Below are 24,686 nucleotides of genomic sequence, written 5' to 3'. Positions count from 1 at the left end.
TTGCTCTATGCTAAATAAAAACGTAACGTTGTCATTTACCTGGGGCTGGGGGAGGGAAGAACTGGACGGGAGGTGTACAAATTTTGTACGAGTATGGTGAATGGGGCATGTTTGAAAAGGGGGATGGCCATTGACACATTAGCATAACAGACAGTAACTTTATTAACCTATGTTGTGGATCCAGGTAAATGGCAAAGTTTCATTTTCATTTTCACATTGGGCGCATAAAGAATGTACAGCCCAAACGGCTCGTCTAATTAAAAAAAAAAAAACTTCAGTTCAGATTGAAAACGTTATATTTGGAGACGGTTTCCCCTCTTACATTTTGTTGTAGCTCAAGTTACCCTATGTCAGGGGACTATGTCAGGAGATACTCTGTATATTGTATATACAACATTGTAGGCCGTCGTGATCTTTCTTTTTTGAAATATAGCTAAGCCGTTTTGTGTTTCAAACGTATTAACACGATCAAAAATTTCAGTTTGTGAGAGAAAAGCAAGAAATTGTACTGGGAAAAACAGTATCTTTCACTACATGCTGAACTTAGAATATACGTGTTCATTTCTTCAGTTTTATTAATATGCATTATGCATCAAAAGAATAAGTATGACAGTCGTGCTTTTAGGTCTGCTCACTATTGTCATATTTGTTTTCAAGTTTGAGTTCAGACAACCGAGGAAACCAAAATAAACAGATGTATAACGTGAAAGTAATTGGGATCTCAGACCTCACAAAAATGTAACTTTTTTCTTTTAACTAAAGTAGTTAAGGGTTAACTTGTAGCAGATACGATAGAAACAAGTAAAGTAGAAATTGGCTTTGCATATACCCTATTCTCTTTGTGAAGAAGAAGAAAAAAGTCATAATCCTTTTTTTTTAAACCTTGATAATGCTTTAAAAAGATGAAAATTTGACACTAAATATACATTCGATCCAGGAAGTACCCAAGTTTATATTCATTAACTTTAAATGATAACGAAGATGATAAATAATAAAGTGTTTGTGTGGTTTTCTTTTAGGGCTGTCACTTAGTCGGTTATTTCTCGAAGGAGAAGCATTGCCAGCAGAAGTACAATGTATCCTGTATCATGACAATGCCTCAATATCAACGTCAGGGCTATGGAAGGTTTCTGATCCATTTCAGTAAGTAGGATCTTTTCCTTTTTTCTTTATTTATTTAATGGCGTACTGTGTCTGTCTTTCTTCAGTTCATTGCTTGATTTATTTGCTAAAATGAAGTTTTTATGGGGTAATAAACAAAACAATGGTTACTTACCGTGGGAAAACTAAATATTCTTCAGACATATCGGAACAAGAAGCTACTTCCGTCTTCAGCGGTAAGGTAACAAGAATAAAAATGGATGAGAGAGAAATGGTATGGAAAAAGGGATACATACCACCAAATAAACATAACTTAAGAGGTGGGTACTAAAGACAACAAGGAGAGCACGGTGGACGAAAGAAAGAAAAACTGAGTTGAAAGAAGGGCTAGGCCATACGTTTCGTAGAATTTTCTAAAGATTAAAAATCAGATAGCATACTTTAACCGTCTTACTTCCCCTCCCCTCGCTACTTATACAGAAGACGTTACTGACATTCTACCATGTTGTTGGCATTTGCTAATGTCTGTCTAGAAAAAAAGATATTGTGTCTGTTAAAAGGAGCATTGTTATGTTTAGGTTTCACCTTTATAATTTTACTTCTTCCTATACGTCTGTTGAAAATCTAAAGTAAAGTATATTGAGATTTTAATTTTATATTGTAATGTAATTTTAATAAGTATTGAAATAGTCTTGAAGTAATAGACAGAACTCGGATAGCGAACTAGTAATGAGTGACCCTACCAGCGACGAAACGTTTTTGTTTATTTTTAATGGTTTGTTCCTCAAGTTTCGACAAGTCATTTGCTCATAATTATATAGGGAGGTAGTTCACGTAGTCAAAATTACTTTGAGGGTGTTTTAAGGGCCAAATATAAAGATAGGTATCAAGATATGGAAACTCCCATATACCGCAATACGTAATTTCGTGACACAAAACATTCGTGCACTGCGATTGTCTTGCGTTGGAACATCCTAAGTAGCACGTAAGCCAGTGTAATATGGTTTCGTGAGTGCAATACACCCGACGTTCGTGGTACAAAGTAAGAGACCTCTCTCGTTTTCAGAAGAGGGCAAATTGTGTCTGAAGTGATAACGGCAAACAGAACTCGGGACAACACATAATCGAACCAAGTTTAGGTCATAGGAATCCTCAAATATTAAAACTTATTTTTTCTAGAGAACTGTAGAGCTAATGCAGACGTGACTGCAGAACTCAAGCAGTGTCGTATTTTTTATTTATTTATTTTCTGTGAAAGGCAGTGCTGAGAACATAAAACGTGAATGAGAGATTATTTTTTATCTCTGTTTGCAATAAGAGGCCGAGCGGACGAGTAAACATTACTTTCAAACGGGCAAGTACTGCCAGTGATTATGCCATCCGTAACAATGATCAGAGGAATATCCACTCCTTTACTGGCCCGCTTAATCCATTCGCTTGTATATAACATACCATCTATGGACCAGCTGAATGCTACGCTGCATGAAGAGTGGTCCACTGTTCCTCTGAAATTTTTCGCGTGTTATTTGTCTTGTCATTAATACAAAGTGTATTCCACCTAAAGTTTGACCACCCTCGTATTCATCAGGTAAGTGTTCCCATTATTTTGATAAGTATTTCTGTTTTCCAGGGTGTCTACTGGTCATGAAAGTCATGAAAAAGTCATATATTTTGCTTAGTGGTCATGAAAGCCATGAAAAAGTCCTTTATTTACCCAACTGGTCATGAAAATCTGAAATCTCAGGGTATATTTTTATACTTCATACTTTTATACCTCATACTGCATGTACTGAAACAGTTGTATCAGGTCAATAATTGTGAGAATGTAAATTGTGTATTTTTGGGCCTTTAGACTTATGCAAATAATATTATTCGTTTGAGTTTGCAGATTTTAAATTTGATGATCTATTTTTTTAAAACGAATTTGTTTTGTCTTTGGGCAGTTCTCTGAGTGCTTAATTTCAGACAAATTTCTGCTAGATGGATAATTATATTCAGAATTAAAACTTCAAATACAGTATAGAGTGATTCACTTTTAAGAGCAGGCCCGTATTTAGGTAAGTGCTATTCTGTGCTCGAGCACAAGGCGGCAGAATTTTAGATTCTTTCTTTAAGATTCACAATAAGTGATATTTAAGACTAGCAACCCGCATAGTTCCGATGCACCACTGATGGTACGAGATTATTATTACTAATGGTAAATTTTTATCGCCATGGTCATGAAAATTTGAACAAAAAGGTCATGAAAAGTCATGAAAAAGTCATGAATTTACTTTCTGGTATTCCAGTAGACACCCTGTTTTCGGATTTTTCTCTTCTAATCTTACCGATAAACACGTGCAGTTAATTTTCCTCCACCATACCCTTCTTTCTCAACCAAATGAAGTATTGAGCGAAAGCGCGTCTATTGCTAATGGAAGAATAAAAATATGAATGAAAGAAAGAAAACATCAAGGAAGTGTAAATGAACTAACTCATTAATAGAGGCACGAGTTTTTTTTAATGATGTGCGATAAAACTGAACGCGTCAGAATTAAGTGATTTTCAGTTTCTTGACGTTTTATGATATTTTCGTATTTTCGTTGGTTTCTGTTGCGCTGTAAAATGCGAAATTGGCAGTTTTGCGCGAAATTTCTAACAATACGCGAAATTTTAAAAATAAGTTTTCATTAATTTAAAAACTCCAGTTTTCCGCTGGCGGAACGGTAGAACGTGGCATGAACGGTGCATTTTGGATGATTCGGACACGGCTATAGAAAACATGTTGCGCGTTAGCTATCGTGTAAACGCTTATGTTTAATGCTTAAGTGTAACTTGTGCCTATGTTTTCAGAGGACATTGTCAAGTGAAATATTTAGTATATTTTGTTTTTAGGTAATTAATGGTTTATTTCTGTAGTGATCTATAAATAAAAGAAACAATTGCAAAAATTTCAGGGAATATCTTTCCCACATGAGCTACAAAATGCGAAATTTTATTTGCAAAATGCGACAAAACGCGAAATTTCCAAATTCTTAGTGCGAAAAACTCGTGCCCCTACTCATTGGTGAAGAGCAGTGCAGATACACTTTATCAGTTGATGTTGTCTGCATACTCTGCCTGAACAAAATAACGCACAATTTCAGCCTGCCAGTTTACAGTATACCGTATTAGCATCTAACCAAAAACTTCAGGGGAGAGCCGCAAGCTTGAAAGTGATAGAATCTAAAGTCAGTGAAATCTGTTGAAAGGCGTCAGAGGAAAAGTAAAAACAGTTGTGACTCGTAATTTGAAGGAAATCGTTAGAAACAGATGCATGCAATTATCAGATGGGAGTAGTCATTCCTATATTCTTATATTAGTACACAACTTTATATTTGCTTTAGTGTGTTTTTTTGGTTTTGAAATAATTATTACTAATGTTTCTTCGTAGGTTATTTACTATCAAAGAAAGAGGGCCAGCCAGGTACTCCTGAGAAGCCTCTTTCCGACCTCGGGAGAGTGACATATCATGCATACTGGAGGTCAGTAATCTTAGAGTACCTCTTCAAATATGGGAGGTCGAAGACGTTAAAAATCCAGGAGATCAGTCAAGAAACTGGGATGTACTCACACGACATCGCCTCGACGTTGCAGACCTTGAATATGGTAAAGCGAAACCAAGAAGGAAAGTTTGTGATCTGTGTTAACTGGAAGCTAGTGGAAGAACATGCTCAGAAACTCGCTCAGAGTAAGACGAGGCTGAATCTGGATCCAGAATGTTTGAGGTGGACGCCGCTTGTCACGAATCAGTTGAATGTATTCAGTGACGAAAAAGAGGTAAGGACAACCACACCATTATTTGTAAGGAATTGTAGGGAGTGTTAAGTTTTTACAATCGTAAATTCTGTTTTGCACAGAAAATAGTGTATACACTTTAATATTTCTTTAAAAATTCCAGTTCGAATGTTTTCTGTTTATTTAGCGAGTTTTTATTTTCTATATCATTAAAAGCTAGTTATATTATAACGTTAATCCCCAATTGAAATTTTGTAGTGTATTCCGTCTAAAATTATTTACTGCTTACTGCGAAGATTGTTTAAAGAATTACACGCTAGTTTATCACATGAACACATTATATTTTGTAGTAATTCTCAATTGCTTTACAGCAATGCGATACACGTCTGTATTGAAGAATGTCTTGGTTTGTTGCATATTAATAATTATATATAAACAAGTGCATAGTAACCAAACTGTTGCTTTAGTAACTGGATCACTGTCGTAAGAACGAGCAAGCAAGCATTTCTACCTAGGGACAGATAAATAATCATTCACAAATCAAGATTATTTATGACATTTTCCTCTTCTTTTAATATGTAGCCAGTGCCTGTTAAAACTTGCCCTGAATGCTAAATAAGATAAACGAAGTAAATACACGTAACATTGTAATATTTATGAAAACTATCCTATATTTATTGATTGATATATAAACAGCTGTAGTGATCACAAGAAGTCGTGAAGCTTCACTAATTTCCCGATTTTACTAGGAAATAAAACGCGATGGTGTGTTTCGATCCTCAATTCCTATCCATGCAATCTTGCCATTGTTATTTATCGCGCTATACGATATAGTGTTGTTAGCGTGCCAGTCTTCTCTGTTATTTTACATTTTCCCTGTTTTGTACCGTTTAATTCGAATAATTGTTACCATTCGCATTATAGTTATTTGCAGCTCTATTATTTTGTCACTCATTCACCATGTATTCAAAGTTTGGCCATGTAGTTGATCAGCTTCTCATATTTGACGTTTCCTCAAAAATGCGTTCGGAAGGCAGTACCATGAATTGTACCGAAATTTTCCGATGTATCACGTAAAACAATATTGCTGTGATCTGTGTAGAATCGTTGTGATTACTGTAGTAATTTTTTATTTAATTAATATATTTTTTCATCGTGCGACTCAATTATTGTTATAAACGTATCTAGAGTAATTTTACATGGCCATGATAGGCCAGTTTCATTAATAATTACTTTGCTTTGTAGAGAAAGAGAAAACTATACACTTTCGTTGATAAGGTACCTAATTTCTTAATTTAAATGATGGCATTTTCATAGATCTAGTTGTATTGTCCGAAGTTGTACAGTGTGAACTTAACGGCCAAAGAATGTTCAGTAATTTTTTTTTTTAATCTATAGTGCAAAAGAATCTAGTAATCATACTTGTACTGCATGCTGAATGTAGTTATTAAGTATTTATACTCCTTTCAGTATTTTAATCTCTTAATATTTCGTCCATTACAATAGGTATTCTGGAGTAGTAAAGTGTTACATGCATAGTACATTAATCATAAATTTATATTAAAAATTCGTGTGAGAGCGGAGTGGTACTGAGCGAGAAAGTTGAGAGATGAAAAGAAACGCGAAAGGTAAATACCAATGAAGACACACAAATTAATTGTAGCGAAAATTGTAGCTGAATATTTGAGAGTTCAGCTATACCCACAGTTCATGCAGCGTCGTCAGGTTGCTCTCAGTCACGAAAGGATATCAAAAGGAGAATGGAGTTACGTTCATTTGTTAGCGAAATGTAATTGTAATGCCGTTCACTAATATTGAGAGGTGATAACAGATAAAAATGTTTGACCCAAAATGATTACAAATTTAGACCGTGTTTCAGTTTAATCAAAATGCAGTGGTTAAAAATACGAGTGCTCATTAATGGTTTCTAATGTCAAGTACATTCATATTCGGAGGTCGTAATTTTGCTAGCTATACGAAACTGTGTGAAGTCCCGTTAGCAGTATAGCTAGCATACACTAGTTCAGGTTAAAAGAGCAGTGTTCAATTCCTAAAGAGATCACAGTATAAGCTGTAGATCCCTATATCATTAACAATAGTGCTGAACAGAAGTAGGAAAAATAGAAATCTGTTTGATGTAGATGAAATACGTTATTGGCGTCAGCGCCTTAAAACTTTTCTGTCATTGCTTTGAACGTGTAAAGTATGCAATAACGTGACAGATGTATGTTGTGTGTGAATGACATTGCGCAAAGGCTTCCTTTAATTTCTAGTAACCTTTACACTAAGGGAAGAAAGCAATATTGTTTGGAGCTTCCTAGTTAGGAAGTATTCTACTGAAGGATTGAGAAATCCATGTTAATGCACTCTCCTTTGAAAAAGTTACATTAGTGTACTTGGTATGCTTTGTCTTTTTTGTTTCACATTACTAGTGTGCTAAGCGTGTGTTTGCTTGAGGGACGAAGATAAGATGCAGAAGTCAACCATAATTTATTGAAAGGCACGTTGAATATCATAATTGATACGAAGATCTATTTCATGACCATGGAGAATTATATTTCATTAAATAACTCATATAAGAGAGAGAGAGAGAGAAAAGCCAAGTTCGATCGTGGCTATTGAACGCACTAAAGTTTATCGCTTTCAACATAACTCTTACTAGAAAAGTAATTGTAACTTCACAATTATTTTTTCTGTATTATATGTATTGGAATTTGAAAACTACTTGAATTCGCAGTTCCTCTACAAATTTCTCATTCATTTTCGGATGAAATACAAGTTAAACTGTTGGAGCGATTGGTGCATGTATATCTCCATGTGACAAAAATGTTAGGAGAATTCAAAGTATAGGCAATGTTATTGACTACACTTCGACGTTTACCTGTTGACGCAAATGCTGCTTTAGTTATATTAATTTTCACATTAGTGGAAGTAATGTTTCCATAGCAGTTACAAACTTCCTTTGCGTCACAGGTTGTTTTAATCAGAGTGTAAAAGTGAGTGTTCTTTGACTACTGTTTAGCATATTTTATATCCTTACATAGCAAGTATATTTTTGTGAGTTGTTGTAGTGAAATACTCTTACTTACTTCTAGGATGAAGGGGAGGAAGAAGATGAAGACATGAAGAAATCTGAAGAAGAACTGGAACCAGAGGAGATGCTGGAAGAAAAGGTGGAACCAAAAGAAGAAGACGAACTGGACGCTAGCCTCGTGTCTACTGATGAAGTGTCACAGGAACCTCTACCTGTAAAAGAAGAGCCGCCCGTCGAAGTGAAGAAAAAACGAGGTCGTAAGAAGAAGGCTGTGAAGCAGTCATTTGTGCCGAAGGAAGAAAGTGATCTGGCCGACGTTGAAGATAATGTGACAGTGAATGAAATCCCTGTGCGAAGACGCGGTCGACCGAGTGAGAAAGCTAGCAATCGCGGAGTGAACGATTTCGTGGTGCCCAAAAAGAGTGAGGAGCCTCCTGAGCAATCGACTGTTTCCGAGAAGTCTGATCGCAAGCGACAAAAGCAGAAGTATCTGAATATGCTGGTGAAGAAGCGGCGCCGCGAGACATTGTCAGACGTCGTGTTTGAGGAAGTGAGCAAAAAGAAACTGAAACACCAGCACCAGGGCGCGGGAGAAATAGACAAGAAGCGGGTGAAGCATTCACAATCGATGGAGCTGGTGGTGCCACCGAAACACAAATCTAAGGTGGAAGAAACGGAAGTTGTGAGAAACAAACGGAAGCATGATACTAACAGTGTGGTACAAGCGAAAGGAGTGGACCTTAAAAAGCAACACGCAAGTGAAATCTTCAGAAGTAGTAGAAGAAAGTCTTCTCCTGTGAAGGATAAGCAAAACTACACTTCAACCAGTAAGTACTAGTGATAAGTAATTAGTAGATATTAACAAAAGAGACGTACTATGTAATGTACAGTAATATTTAAAAAACATCTTGGTCACATTCTCTTCTTCCAAGAGCTTATCGTAGATGAAATCTAACAGGTAAACACATGGATGGAAATATGTATTTTTTACAGAATGACACGAAATTGAAACATAGTATTAAATCTGTACATTACTTGGAATTGATTTCGCGAAGAAGGACGCGATTTAGAGAGAATTTTCCAAGCTACTTGAGTGTAGAAAGGTGGTTGCTCAATGCTAGAGCGTTCACCTCTGGGGCATGGGTTTTTTGGTTCGATCCCAATTCGCGCCAAGTGAACTTTGTGGTGGACAAACACCGTGTGTATGGGTTTTCTCGAGGTTCTTCCGTTTCCTCCCACTTTCGTAATTTCATTTAATTCATTTCACATCATCGTCTCCTTTAGCCTAGCCGACATAAGCGTGGGACGTAAAACTTAATTTCGTTTCATTTCGTTTGAGTGTAAAAAACTAGAAATGCAGCTATGCTTACTATTCATCTTTCAACGTAGAAGAGAATTTGCATTCAGCCATAATAGTGGCTGATAAAAAGGAATTTTGTAAGTACTAATGTAACTGATAGAGTGAAACGTCTGAATAACGAACACCCATGAGACATGATTATTTGTCTGTAGGTGGCAGGTTATACAAATCTAGCCAATACATTAACTACCAGTATAATATGAAAATACTGACTTGCTGGAAAAATGAGTCAGATATCCAATTGATTCTCGCTTCGTGTTTACATGGGCTGCAAAGTGTACTGCATGTGAGATAGTTTTCGGTGCTAAATACTAACAGTTTACATTGACAGAGAAAATAATGTTCATCTTGCAAGTCTTCTGTGTGCAGTCGTTTTCTTGTACTACATCACAGATTCACTTGATTTCAAATTACGGAGAGTATTTGAGAATAATTCCTGTCTGTACAAAGATTACTGAAACGAAAGGGGGGAGGAAGGAGAATGAACGTCTGTAACAGGAAGGTTTCCATTCTGTAATAATTCGTATACTTATGGAAAAAAAAAAAAAAACTTAGTATGTGTATATTTATTCACTGATATAATTTCAAAACTATGTTCTCCTCAGCTGTCACGATGTGCGTAAAAGAGAAGCAAGAACTCAGACATCTAGCGATTCATATTAAACGCATAGGAATTGTAAGAAGACAAAGTTTAATCACTATCTAGGAAGAATTCACACTACTAATTTATCCAAAAAACAAACAATTATAAATTGAGAGATGTACAGTGATGAACTTTTGCTGCCCAGTTAACACCCACAGAATGTAAATCAAATGAGTGTGCTACTTCATTTCCCTAAGTCCAGTTGTGCCAAGGAGAACACCTTTGAACATTTGCATTCTCAGAAAAACAAGATATTAGTTATTAACATTAAACAAATTAAAAAAATAAATAAATAAATAAAAATAAAGATAGTAGAACCACAATCTTAAGCAGCCGACTTCTTTTGTGGAAAGAAAATGCAGGGTTAACATAAATGATTCATTCCTTTTGAAAAGGCTAGATTTTCAAAAGTATTATATGTACACACATGAAAGATATGGGAAAAGAACCAAAAACTCACCTAGTTTGTACTGTGTGGCAGCATGTGTCCACTACCTTCCCGATCGGGTGTGGCAGTTCGAGTTTAGTACCTGTCGAAAATGGAGGGAAAGCAAGAAAAAGTTTTTGTGTGCTTGAATATGCCAGATGTTCGTCTGTTATAACTGTGCAACGCACTTTCAAAAGAGAGTATTGAAAAGAACTGCCATGTAAACAAAGCATTTTGCGGTGCTATCGGCAATTCAAAAACACTGGTTGCTTGTGTAAAGGGAAAAGCATCTGGCCTTCCAGATCTCCCGATTTTACGCCCTGTGACTTATTCTGCGGGGGTACGTTAAGGATCTTGTTTACGTACTCCCACTACTGCAATCCTTAGTCGAGCTTAAAGAACGCATCAGTGCTGCAGTGCAGACAATTGATACGACTATGCTACAAAATGTATGGAATGGACTCGTGTATCGTCTGGACGTGTGTCGTGTCACCAAAGGGGCAAAGATTGAACATTTGTAGAGGGTGTATAAACTTAGTAAGTTTGTGGTTGTTTTCATATATCTTTCATGTGTGTACGTGTAACACTTTTGAGAATATAGCCTTTTCAAAACGAAAGATTCATTTATGCTAGCCCTGTAGATGGCATTCAAAAGTAGTGGTGTGGATAGTGACATTCCTAATCTTGTGCATGGAAATTAACTGTTTAAAATCTAATCTTGTTTCAAACACTCGTATATGTCAACCTAAGACGCTCGGAGAGTAACTCACTTTTCTCTATGTTGTTACGGATTCTTGCAAAAACATTAATAGTTGGATTTTCGATGACTGTGCTGTTAGCACTGGCGAAAGAGGTTTAATGGCGATAGGAGGGATAGAAATTACTTACGCAAGCAGTAACAGTATACACTTAACAGGGTATAGTCAGAAAAAATTGTTGACGATTGAGAATTTTATAATGAACCCATAACAGGAATGAGAAGAGCAAGGCAAATACTTTTCGAGTTCACACGTATATTAATCTGTATCTTTTATTTTCTTGTAACGTGACATCACTGTACATAAATCAGAGCAATTACAGGCAATATAGTGAGAACGTATTGCTGAAGATTTGTTTTACAAACATGAAAGGCCTCGTTGATATTTCAACTAACATCAGAATTTGAGTGAATTCGTATTTCCTTTTAAGATATATTATACTAATATTTAGGGCAACCAACTTTATGCTTTATTCTGCTTTTTTCCTAAATTGTGCTTTAATATGCTGTTCCTTGGATTGCACTTAATTTTTACCCATTCCTATTGCATATTTGTTTTACTCGTTTTTATTACACAAGCATTAAAAATGTGCATAGAACTATTCATTTTTTCCCACTAAAAATTACATCAATACAACATAGTACCTCATTCGAAAAAGAAACATGTACCTGCACAATAGACTTCTCATATTTAATGAATTCAGAACAAAAGAGTACAAAATAGATTAGCACCTTCTACTCTGAAAGGGTCAGTTGGGAATTGTCTTTCTCTGAGATTCCATATACTCTTGAATTTGGCATCTTGGAATAAGCACAACCAGTCTTCCCAGCCTTTTAACACAATTTGAGAAAACAAAAAATTCTGAGCGGAAGGTGAGGAGAGAGGAAGAATTCGAATTTTCCATTGTTACGCTCAAAGGGAATTGGCAGTGGATTTCCATTGTATGCGACATTGATGATAGCCTATGTCGATTTTTTTTTTTTTTTTTTAATTTAAACCAGTAATTTTTCTTTATTTTACACATACACAAAGTTCTGGAATAAAAAGCATTAACAATTACGCTTTATTTCTGTAAATTACGATTTATTATAAGATTAGCAGACTTGGATGTGTAAAATGGTCAAAATCACAAATATGGTACCAACAATAGGTGAAAAATTCCATTATGCTTTTACTGCTTTTTATTCTTTATGGTTGCCCTACTAATATTAAATGTCATTGAAATTCAAAAGCGGTATATTTTGATAGGATTTATCACTAACATTATTAAAGATATGTAACATGCCTTTATTATTATTATTATTATAAACTTTCAGAACTTCTTTCTTAGTCGTCTCATGGAATTAGTACTTAAAGATACAGAGCGAGGCAGAGAAATAAGACTTCTTGAAATAATCACAACATCGTTGGTTTTGTTGGAAATACCTATAACACTCTCTCTCTATCTATCTATCTATATCTATATCTATCTATCTATATATATATATATATCGATAGATAAGATAGAGTACATTGCTATATTGTGTGTTCTAAAAACAGAGCGCTATTCTTCAGTTCAAAATAAATCGAAAATGCTATATAATGGTACTGCATATCCATTGGGGCCGCGTTCAGTCAGTATGTGGCAACGTCATAGATTAATTTAGAACAATTAGCTTTGTATTACGAATCCATCAAACCGTTACATCCATTGTTACAGTAATAGATGGTGTTAGTGTCAACGTCTATCGACATTAACTGCCATTGGGAGAGAATTGATGTAACTATTTGATGGATTGATAGATCTACTCTAAGCACTTTGCTACATGGTGTAAGTCACGTCCCTAGACGAAGACCCGAAAGAGAGATTTTTCGTTCTGACTAGTAGAGCAGTGCTCTGTAGTGCATTTTTAAAACACCTGATATAATTTATATGATACTCATGTGTTGCAAATGTTGTTCCTTTTCTTTTATTCATTGAAAGCGTGTACGGAAGCTTGTCTACACTTTTTCTAGCACCTCTGTCAAGTTGGATGATTCGTTGACGAATACTGTTTTTCAAATAATCTAACGTCAGGAGTTTGCTCTCATAAACGCGTGATTTGAGATACCCTCATTAAAATAATCAGATATTTATAGATCTGGGGACTGAGGTGGAGCAGGGCAACGTCACAAATCTGGAAACTAGGCAGGTTGAGAAGCAAGAGGCGAAAAAACTTCAATTGACTTCAACATTGACCGTTGAGTCATTTGTAATCTGTTACGTTCATCTTCTGCACAACCATTAACTTGTACGACTGAAAACTTAATTCGTGATGCAAAATACGCCACACACGGGCGATTACAGTTTCGAAATTCCGCAGCATATGTCTGACAGATCGGCCTAGACTTCAGATACTGCTTACTCTTTACGGAGCACGCACCGTACGTGGGACATTAGATAGTTTGATTTTCTTAATGGTCCTCCCAAACAGATTATTAACGCAACGTAAGATTTTGTTGGGAGAGGGAACTCGATGATTTCGGCAAATTTTGAATCTACGGCGAAACTCAGCCAAATCACAGTCAGGTTGCATGAGGTAGACGTGAAAGTAAAATGCTATGAACAAAGAAACTGGACACTTCCCCTCCAACAGGCTTAGTACTCTATTTCAAAAACGCCCTATTGCTCTGCCTTACTCTGTATAATAGACTACGTGGAAATATTTGTAATAATTATGAATTGTAAGATCGTTAATTGTAGTCGTCATTAGTGTTTTAGGCCTCCCGGTTAATATGTTTGATGTAAGAATTGCTCTCTTAAATACTATATAGTTTCATCAGTTATAAAGATGATTTCTTTTAAATCAAACCCTAACTAGTTTTTTGTCTCGTATGTTAAAATTTATTGAACATATGGAACATAATTTAAAATATACACAGCACTTACCTTTATATTTTCTTAGAAAAAGCTGGTCATCAACACACAAAGATGTTTACTGGGTATATTTTCAGTATTGCTTTTCTTTCTCGAACTTAAGAGTTTGACATACTAAAAAATAGTACAAAATTTACCATTTTTCTTCTGCTTGTTTTTGATACGTGAAGGGAGATAATGAAATGCAGCTTGCCACAATCATAGATAATGTTATTCTACAACAGAAAATATGTACCTAAAGAATTTTCAATGTTATCATCCATAGAAATTAGTGTTGGCAGAATAACAATTTCCCCGAAATCTTAAGTTAAGGCAGCGTCTTTAGGAACGAACTTAACTGCATTTGATTATGTATCATGTTGTGTTGGAATCCTATAAACTACTTTTTAAATAATAGTTGTATTTAGTTTGTAACAGCTATTAGAATTAAATAATAATGTTATTTAAAAAGTAGTTCACAGGATACCGAAACATGATACGTAATCAAATGCAGTTGAGTTCGTTCCTCTAGTCGCTGCCTTAGATTATTATTATTATTATTTTGAATGTTATTCTGGCAACACTGTAATTTCTATGGATGGTAACACTGAAAATTCTTGAGGTTCATATTTTCTGTTGTAGAATAACATTATCTATGATTGTGGTAAGTTGCATTTCATTATCTCCTTCCACCTATGAGACACAAGCAAAAGAAAAATTGTAAATTTTATATTATTTTTAGTATGTCAAGCTCTTGTTATATTTCACTTTTTTTTTTTTTAATTCTTCTTCAAACTCTCAATCGTAAGGCTTCATGTTGTTAATTAGTGTACGTATTTGCAGGAACAAAATCTGTGTGTATGAGCAAAGAAGAAGAGAGTGAGATGCGCGTTCCTCCCCTCCCTCATGCCGTCATGGCAGCTGGCTCTGCTGTGAAGGCGGATGACTCGCTGGATGCGAAGGAGGAGAGAAGATCCAGGCGAGGAGGCAGGTACCTCGAAGTCAAGGAGAGGAGGATAGGGAAGCTGGAGAAGGAAGTACAAATCTTTGAGTCACTCCGGAGAAGACGGAGGAGAAACAAGGACAAGTAAGTAGACAAATAAATGGCTTTAGTTTATCCATACCATTGAGAATGTCCGCTGGGACTTTCATATCTATGTAAATCATAAATATGCTACTTGTCACACAATTCCAACACACATTGTTCGCTTTCCTCCTCAAAAGTTATCCATCAATTAAAATCTTCCACAGAATACTTTTTTTTCAGCTCCCTCATTTTTTTCTTGTGTAACACTCAAGAGCAGATAAATTATTATTATTATTATTAGTTTTTTTGTGTGTATGGGCCTAAAAATGTTTCTTTCATGTTTCCCGATTTTCAGCTTCCTCTTTTTAAGTTCCAATATTTTCTTCTTTTTTCAAATCATTAATCACTTGCATTATTCTTCTTTCTATTCATCGCTTTCCTTCCATGACAATATAAAGAAGACAATTTCTTCGCAAGATGTGTCCAGTCCAATTGGCCTTTTTTACGAAGGATAGTGGCTAGAAGCGTCCTTTTCTCTCCTATCCGTTTTAAAACATCTTCGATTGTTACTCCCTTTGTCCATTTTATATTATCCATCTTCCTCCACCACCACATTTCGAAGCTCTCTAGATATTTCTTCTCTAACTTCCCTAATATCCATGTCTCTGAACCATACAACAATTGGCATTTTTTTTTTCCTTAGTTCAATATTAAGGCTTCTAGTTAAGAGTGACCTTTTCTTGTTAAATACTTCTTTGGCTATGGGAATTTTCGACCTGAGCTCTCTTGTGCAGTACGCGTCTTTCGCCAAAATATTTCCCAGATATTTGAAATAATCGACCTTTTTGAGTTCTTTTCGTTCTACTCTGACCCGTAAAGGCGCATCTGCACGGGATGTTCTCATGACTTCGATTTTTCGATACAAATAATTGAAACTTATTAATGTACTTGGTGTGGAAAATTTTAAGTTTCCTCTTAGTCGTAAAAGCATTATCAAGAGGGTACAAGTGAGGAATTGACTTAACTCCTATTGAAAAATTACGGCGTGATTTGAAGGTTATGGTTCGTGTAAGGACACCTATAACAAGAAATCAGTTAATTGAAGCAAGAAACGACATCTGGCAACATTGCCTTCAAGTAGATGCACTGCAAATCTTAGTGAACTCCAAGTAAAAACGGTGCAATTAGTTATTAAATTGCGTGGATATCCAATTAAGGATTAGCTCAAGTGAAAGTCATTTTTCTACAAACCTAAATTTTACTTCCGCTAACAGTGGCTGTAACATTTTGTAAAGTATCACCCATTGTTGCAAACATCGGTAACTTCTATAACTTAATTTGCATTCTGCATAAATTTTCTTTAAATTGATGTATATTTCATTGAATTTTCATGCTTACTTATGTAGAAACTTCTTATTAAATCTTGTAAACGCATAACTTGATTCATGCTGCCGTAATGTTACGCAAGAACTTAGAAATGATTATTCACACCTAAATATATTTGTATCGAAAACTGAAAAATGTCTTTTGTCGAGACATTACGATAATTTCTCGCTACATGAAATGTATATATTAAAATATCTGTAGGTGTATCGTTGAAATTAAAGATTACGAAAGCTACGTTTTAAACTTTTGACATAACCCACCAGAAGACTTGCTAAATCATAATATCCTGTTAACTTATTAACAGATATAAAATCAGTGGTGCATTAAAACTTAACTAGAGCACAAGCAAAGATGCATACTCAAAACAATACAAACAGTCTTGTATGGGGGGGGGGGAGGGAGTCCGAAAATGTTTCCCTAGGCGACTGTGGACAGAGGTGGGGATTCAAGACCAAAAATAGCATGTCACATTCAAGATCAGGTATACCTTTATTTTTCCACGTAAGTACCATATACATTGGGGCATTTGTCATACCGGTCGATAATCTTCAAAAAGTCTTCCAGGAAAAAATCAGTGCTCTGCATACGGAAGAAGCGTCGAAAAAGTTCTGTAACTTCAGCATTGCTTCCAAAGCGCCTGGCGCCGAGAGTCTTCTTCTTCAGGGCCGGAAACAAATGGGAGTCACCGAGTGCGAGATCAGGACTGTATGGCGGATGAGCAAGGCTCTCCCACCCAAGAGTTGCAATATGGTTTTGCGTTGCCATCGCTGAGTGTGATCTCGCATTGTCATCCAATAACAGGACACCGAATGTGAGGTAGGCCAAGCCGCTTTTTCCGAATCGCCTCCTTCAAGTTCGACAGTGAGTGACAATACCGTGTATCAATGGTGGTTCCAACCTCCAAAAAGTTCAGCAACAACACCCTTGGGCGTCCCAAACCACTGAGTAGCATTTTCCCTGCAGAGGACGTTGTTTTGAACTTCTTGCGGACAGGTGATGACGGATGTTTCCACTCCATCGATGTGAACATGTGTTTGGGTGTGTTGCGCACGCAACCACTGTGTTGTTTCCCCATTGCTGTTCGCTTTACTGGGGAAACGAGAGGGGAAACTTATTTTTCCCACTTCCCCTTCTAGTATGAATGTGTAATTAATCAAAATATAGATTTTGCCATTACGTAATCCCCATAAATATTATTACTTTACCATTAATGGTTATTTTTGAAATCTTGCACTAATTTGTGGTGCAAGAGTTCCCTGGTTCGATCGCAAGTCATGGAAGTTCGTGGTGGACAGCATTGTATCAGAGGATATTCTCTGAGTTCTTCCAAATTCCCAATCCACCACTTATTTTATAATCATTCACTTTAATTAATCATCCATCGTCTTTAACCCTTTTAGGATTAATGGTAACTTTTGTTACTATAGCGAAGTGTTGCCTTTGACCACTTATTTAGGTTCTATATCAGGCATTTAATTTACTATTTTTATTATTATTGTCAAGTCAAGCATGGACAAAAGAACATCCTAAATGCGTTTTGGAACCGGGTGGTAAACTTGGTAGCGCCAAATGGGGCGGACGGACGTGACTTTTTTCTTAAGGCAAATTTTAGAAATTTTTCACGCCCTTAGTTTTCGAGATAGATTGAAATTTTGCAAACGTATTTGCACCTTTGAGTATTTCTCAATTTTTTTTGAGATCCCTATGTGAACCCGGGCCCAAGAGGCGCAAATTTTCGGTATTTTTTTAAAAGAAAAAATTGCAGTTTTTGCCAAATTTCCCAGTTCAAGTGTATGATACGGACATGTGAATGGTACCTTTGGAGAGGGCGTGTTATATTGAAGAAAATGGCGTTTGAACCATGACCCTAATCCAAATAGTAATGACACAGTAAATTTTTAGAATATATATATAGAGGGTGTAACATAAATGCATGGCCAAAAGTGACTAGGTGGTTGCGGACATCCAAATAAGTAAAAATGTTCCTATAAACATAGTTCCGATGCAGGTTCCTTTCCGAGATACAGGGTGTCCAAATGTCGAGTGTCTCCAATGGCTCACTGTGGGGAAGTGAATGAAAATGTTCGGTATTATAAGAATAATACAATCAAGTTTAATTATACCTGTGCAAATACATTTACACTAACATACAGAATGAAATTAATCAGCATTTGAAGTTATTGGGCTGTTAGTGTTGCCAGCTTGGTACAAAATATTGTTTTCAAATAGCACTAAATGTTCAGATGTTACCATATTATTGCTGATATCAAAACGTTCCTTAAAAACTGTCTTCCGAAGTTTATGTGTGGTATAAACGAACGCTGTGGCCTCCATCGAACACCTTTTTCAATTAATTATCTTTGGAAACATGCAATAGTTGTGATCTAAGAACCGTTGTTTACTATTGTGAGCCGTTAATTGACTTGTCACTTGGACGTCTTGTCTTTTGCAAACGAAGCGGAATCTGCCTCATATTTCGGAACTTTGATGTCAACAATCATATGCTAACGTGTGAACATCTAGCGCTATCTGAAAACAACCCTTCGTACCAGGTTGGAAACACTGACAACTCAATAACCTCAAATGTTGATTAGTTTCATTCTGTATGTTAGTGTAAATGTATTTGTACAGGCATAATTCCACTTGATTGTATTATTCCTGTAATATTGAACATTTCCATTCCCATAGTGAGTCATTGGAGATACTCATTATATGAGCACCCTATATCTCGGAAACGAAGCGGCATCAAACCCATGTTTATAGAAACATTTTTACTTATTTGGATGTCATGAATCACCTCGTCACTTTTGGCCATGCATTCATGTTACACCCTGTATATGACCTTCAGACTTACAAAAAAATAATTCTGCCCTTTGTTTTTAAGATACAGGATTGAAATTTTACACATAGATTGTATACATAATTACGTATTTTTCAAGAGATTTTCAGATCCCTACGTGAACCTAGGCTCGGGCCAATAGGGGTGCAAAACAAAACAAAAATAAAAATCTGAAAAACTCCCGAATTTCCCGTTTTTGATGTATAATAGGGACGAGCGTGTGGTACCGTTGGAAAGGATGCTCTATTCTGAAAACTAGGTATGAACCATGACCCTACGATAAATAGTAAGGAAACAGTAGCTTTTTGAGTGAAAGTCTAAAAAAAAAATTATCTCAAAATGTGGAAATCCTAAAAGGGTTAACCGAACAAGCATAATCGTAAGTCTTAAAATAAAAATTTGCATTTCATTTTTCTTTTACATTTTAACAGATAACTGAGAGGAAAGGAGCCGCAGAACACACAGGTACGATATACCGTTCACATTATCTTGTCTCTCTCAATGCAGTTCATAGATTTGGAAGAAATGTATATTAAAACTGGCCGCCCAGTCATATTTAAAAAACAAAAAAAATCCCTGTACTCTTATCCGTAGGGTAACTTTGAAGCAAGGACTTCATTTATCTGTCACGTCGTTCCGTTACAAGCTTCATGGAATTATAAACTTTTTAGTAATATAAAACAATAAATAAGAGATACTTAACACATTTTGTGTACGGATAGAGACAACTTCCCTGTGAATATCTTGAAATTTGTACTCAATAAGGAAGATACTAGTTCCATGAGCGAATATTGTGTTCAGAAAGTAAAAACTGAGGCGTCGTATAGTTCTAAGACAGTGTTCTATGTTCAAGTAGAAATTTTAACAAGTAGATCGTGTATGAAGTGCCTGATTTGCGTTCAGTGTTAGGGCCGTTCAGTGTACTTCTGTTTTTATCTTCAGCGTGAAATAAATGAAAATTATAAACTTCAACCAGTGAAACAGCTTCTTAGCATTCTTGGTGATGAATTTGGTGTTAAGTACACGAGTGAAATATTGCGACATGCATATTCAGTTTTTTCTTTCTGAAAGATTGAAAAGGGGGTGGGATATCCTTTTATATGGTGGGAATTTTCATCAGTCAGTGAGAGTAACAAGAGTAAGTTAGGTTAGTAATAAGTAATTGTTCAATTGTAGGTCAACAGACGGTGGTGAGGAGCATCTAGAAGCGCAGATGCCAGAGTTGGAACCCGAAGTACAGGTGGAGCCTTCGCAGAACGTTGAGCCTTCTTCGCCACCTGCGCTTCATGAAGTAGAGGAGCGGGCGAAGGAGGAAGTCCCGGTTCCGAAGAAGAGGAAGCGTGGATGGCCAAAGGGCGTTCCTCGGGGAACCTCCAAGAAGAAGAAACCCGAGAAAGAAAAGAAACCTGGACGGCGAGGGCGGCCACCAAAGGTGAGTCTAGCGTTGCTACACGCCTGTAAAATATTTTATAAGTTGTTTTATAAAAAAGGTTCCGTTATCTAAACTTAGATACATGTTGGAAATAGTCTTCGAGGGCGTAAACGCGTGAAATAGATCCAGGTAATATAAAGACAACAGATTACCTGAAGTTGATCCAAGGGTTCGATTCTAGTGTAGTTCGGATTCCACTTTAATCAGTAGGCCAACGTCTCTTATAACCTCGCTGCTCAAAGGGATGCTAAACTTCAACTCAAGTGAAATTGATCCAAAATAAGCCATACATGTAGATAGAGAGTAAACACTTGGTTATTACTTACGTTTTACTTTGTTTTATTTATTTTTTATTTATTCTTTTGCTAAAAGTTAGATAACTATTCTGGCTGCAAGCGAAGCACACTTCAGATTTATAGTGTGTCTAGTTAACCTAATATAAAATTTAAGCTAATTTGTATATATTTCTGAATCTTTATTTCGTTTCTGAATAGCAGAAATTTTAACTCTTCTCCCTGGCAACACCAGACCTTAAATGATCAGATATTCTGAACGCCCTCGGTGCGAAGACCGAGTTAACTTCTCAATACAGGGTTTTTACAGACTCGGAAGGTCTGGAAGGAAGGTTAACATTTGATTAAGGAATCATATTTGGTCTAGGAATTAATTCGTGCGGTTGGTACGCACACATTGAAGCTGTAGTACAAACACAAAATACATAAATACCTTAAGAAAAATATTGTCCATCGCTAGCCTCCACTTTCGCCCATCTGTCAGGCAATGTACGGATTCCGTGGCGAAAGAAGTCCTCATCCTTGGAAGCGATCCAGTCAGAGACCCATGTTTCGATATCTTCTGAAGAAGTAAACCGCTGTCCAATCAAATCGTTGTTCATGCAATCGAACAAGTAGTAGTCCGAAGGAGCAACGTCTGGTGAATACGGCGGGTGGGGTAAAACTTCCCATCCGACATTTTCTAAATAGGTTTTGACCGGTTTTGCGACATGTGGGCGAGCGTTATCATGTTGAACAATAAGTTTATCATGTCTGTTCTCCCATTCTGGTCGTGTTCTGGCCAGAGCTTGCTTCAAACGCATTAATTGTCGTCGATAACGTTCTCCATTCATAGTTTCACCCGGTTGCAGCAGCTCATAGTACACCACACGTTTCATATCCCACCATATGCACAGCATAACCTTTGCACAGTGAATATCTCGTTTTGGTTGTGATGGACCTGGTTCACCTGGTTTCACCCAGGCCTTTTTTCGTTTAGGGTTCTCGTAATGGATCCACTTCTCATCACCCGTAATAATTCAATGCAGAAACCCCTTTCTGCTCTGTCGTTGAAGCAGCAATTCGCAAATGGTTTTTCGTCTTTCAACGTCTCTGTCTTTCAATTCATGTGGAACCCAATGTGACATCTTTTGAATCATTCCCATGGCTTTCAAGCGTTTGGAGACTGTTGTTTGATCAACGCCTAATGCTGCTGCAAGTTGTTCCTGCGTTTGACACGAATCCTGCTCGAGCAATGCTGTCAATTCTTCGTCTTGAAAATTTTTTGGCTGTCCAGCTCGCTCTTGGTCTGCCAAGCCGAAATCACCACTTCTAAACCGTGCAAACCACTTCTGACACGTTCGCTCAGCTAGAGCATGGTCACCATACACTTCCACCAAAATACGATGACTTTCAGTCGCACTTTTCTGCATGTTAAAGTAATGCAGCAGGACACCCCGCAAAAACACTTTATCAGGCACAAATTGCGCCATGTTCACTTAACTACAAACTGGTGTTGTTGACGCTTTAATCCACTGCCCTATACTACGAACGATACGCGATGACAGGGGTTTGCAACACATGTGTGGATACACGGAACTGTGGGACGCTCCGTTCGTTGCGCCATCTCTTGTCCACCCGCACGAATTAATTCCTAGACCAAATATAAGTAATCAAGGAAATTTTCCAAATTTGCAGTCGTGGTCACAGATTTAGAAGCACCTTGGCGAAAACTGTATATTGCACTTGGGATATAAGTTAATGTGTTTAGAGTTCTTGTTTTCACTACTTCTAAACAATTATGACTTCAGTCTTGTAGGAGGGGGCGTGGTGTTTCAGTGGTAGAGCATTCATCTCTGATACATGGGATCCTTGGTTCGATCCCAGCTTGCGCCATGTGAACTTTGTGGTAGACAACATCGTATTGAGTGGGTTTTCTCCCATCGGGTTTCTTCTGTTTTTTCCCACATTCTTCATTTCATTCGTTTCTCATCATCACCTAGTCTAGCCGGCACAACCGTGGGACGTAAAACTTAAAAGATTTCATTTCAGCGATCTAGGACAATTAAATGTAGACTAAACGCAGGGAATTCTGGTAATTATCCAGCCCAAAATCTTTTGTCATCGCCAATTATGTCGAGGAATTTGAAGCTTACAATATCTAAAACGATGATCTAGCCTATTGTCCTGTATGGTCGCTTACTCTGAGGGAAGAACGTAGACTGAAAGTATTTGAGAACAAAATCCTGTGACGAATATTCGAACCCAAGATGAACCGTAATGGAAAATGGCGGAAACTTCATAACGAGGAGTTGCATAATTTATACCACTCACCAAGCATTTTAGGGTCATCAAGTATAGGAGGTTTAGGTGGGCAGATCATGTAGTCAGAATGGAAGAAAATAGGAACACTTTTAAAGTTTTAACTGGAAATCCAATCGGAAAACGACCATTAGGAAGACCTAGACGCACATGGAAGGACAACATTAAGATGAATCTCGCAGAAATAGAAATACAAAGTAGAAACTGGATCCAGTTGGCTAAGGATAAAAGTCAATGGAGAGCTTTTGTGAACGCGGCATTGAACTTCCGGGTTTCATAGGCTATAGAGTTACTTTAGGACAATGATAGATGAAAAATTACATGAAAATAATAATAATAATAAAAAAGTGGCTTTAATACTTTACAGAATGTCCCTTATTCAGTAACACTGGTATCTGTTTAGACATGGAATGTGCTAAATACTGCTATACTCCTGACAAGCAAGGGGCGCGATATCGAGACTCCAATTGCGGAATAAGAGTTACATATACTGAAAGAGCATCAGGTAATTAGTAAGTTACCAAATTATTAGCTGCAGTCCGCCAGTAGGGAAAAAGTTATGGGATTTTAAAGCTCAGAGCCTGGCGTACGAAAACCACACAAAACAGCATTTGGCTTGTTCCTCTTTGTATGGACAAGAGATAATGAACTCTAACGTATTCCTATCACAGAACATGATGTTTGACATAAGAAAATCTGTATGAGAATTGTCAGTGTTGCCATCCATAGGAATTACAGTGTTGCCCGATAAATTTGTCCCTGCAAATGTCACATTTAGGAAGCAATTGATCTCGGCTGGATGTGCAGGACTGGTGCAGCCCTTGGACGTGTACTTTTTTCGTCCTTACAAGAACTTTGTCAAGTTCGTCACTGACACAATTGTGTCGCAGGAAACGAACATCTGGCACCGTGACAATTTCCTGCGTCTCCAGTTATTCACGGTGTGCCAATTCTGCGCTCCCCTGTTCCACAACATGATTCGCTTTGCTTTCTATAAAGCGGGATACCTGGACATCGCACCGCAAGCATTCCAGACACCAATTCAGTACTGTTTTGACTCCCTTACCACAGAAATGTGTTATCACTGCGCGTCGCTGGCTATCGCTCGATGTGCATATTGTACTGTTTTTGTTTGGATCACTCGATACTTTCTGCTCTTCATATCAATTGTGTGGCTTAACACTGTCATTTACATAGCTGTCTGCCCTTCCCAAACAAATACCATTTGCTATTGCACACACAAACAGGTTATTTCTTCTGTTTGTCATAGTCTCTCAGGTTCACTTTGCAACCCCATAATTTTGCCCTACTGACAGACTGCAGCTAATAACGTGGTCACTTCATGATTGATGCTCTTTCAGAATATACTTTATAACCCGTATTGTGCAAAGCAAGTTCCGATCACGTACTATTTGCTTGCAAGCTTTTCGAGGTATTCTTATTCTGGCAACACT

The 24,686-nt window shown here is 37.0% G+C and overlaps 1 protein-coding gene across 4 annotated transcripts in view; it reads left to right on the top strand.

Moving 5' to 3' along the window:
• Positions 1–24,686, top strand: part of enok (histone acetyltransferase enoki mushroom) — a 129,533-nt gene that overhangs the window by 93,015 nt on the left and 11,832 nt on the right. For all 4 annotated transcript variants that reach the window (XM_081760496.1, XM_081760497.1, XM_081760498.1 and 1 more), the window contains 5 exons: positions 1,020–1,143; positions 4,514–4,899; positions 7,953–8,718; positions 14,798–15,041; positions 20,383–20,638. In XM_081760496.1, coding sequence (XP_081616622.1) covers positions 1,020–1,143; positions 4,514–4,899; positions 7,953–8,718; positions 14,798–15,041; positions 20,383–20,638 — 1,776 coding nt within the window. The remainder of the gene's footprint in view (positions 1–1,019; positions 1,144–4,513; positions 4,900–7,952; positions 8,719–14,797; positions 15,042–20,382; positions 20,639–24,686) is intronic.

Source organism: Thermobia domestica, chromosome 5 (genome assembly GCF_964235325.1).
Source record: "Thermobia domestica chromosome 5, izTheDome1.hap1.1, whole genome shotgun sequence".
Lineage (NCBI taxonomy): Eukaryota > Metazoa > Arthropoda > Insecta > Zygentoma > Lepismatidae > Thermobia > Thermobia domestica.
The sequence above is the reverse complement of the archived record's forward strand: the minus strand, read 5'-3'. Positions and strand labels throughout refer to the sequence as shown.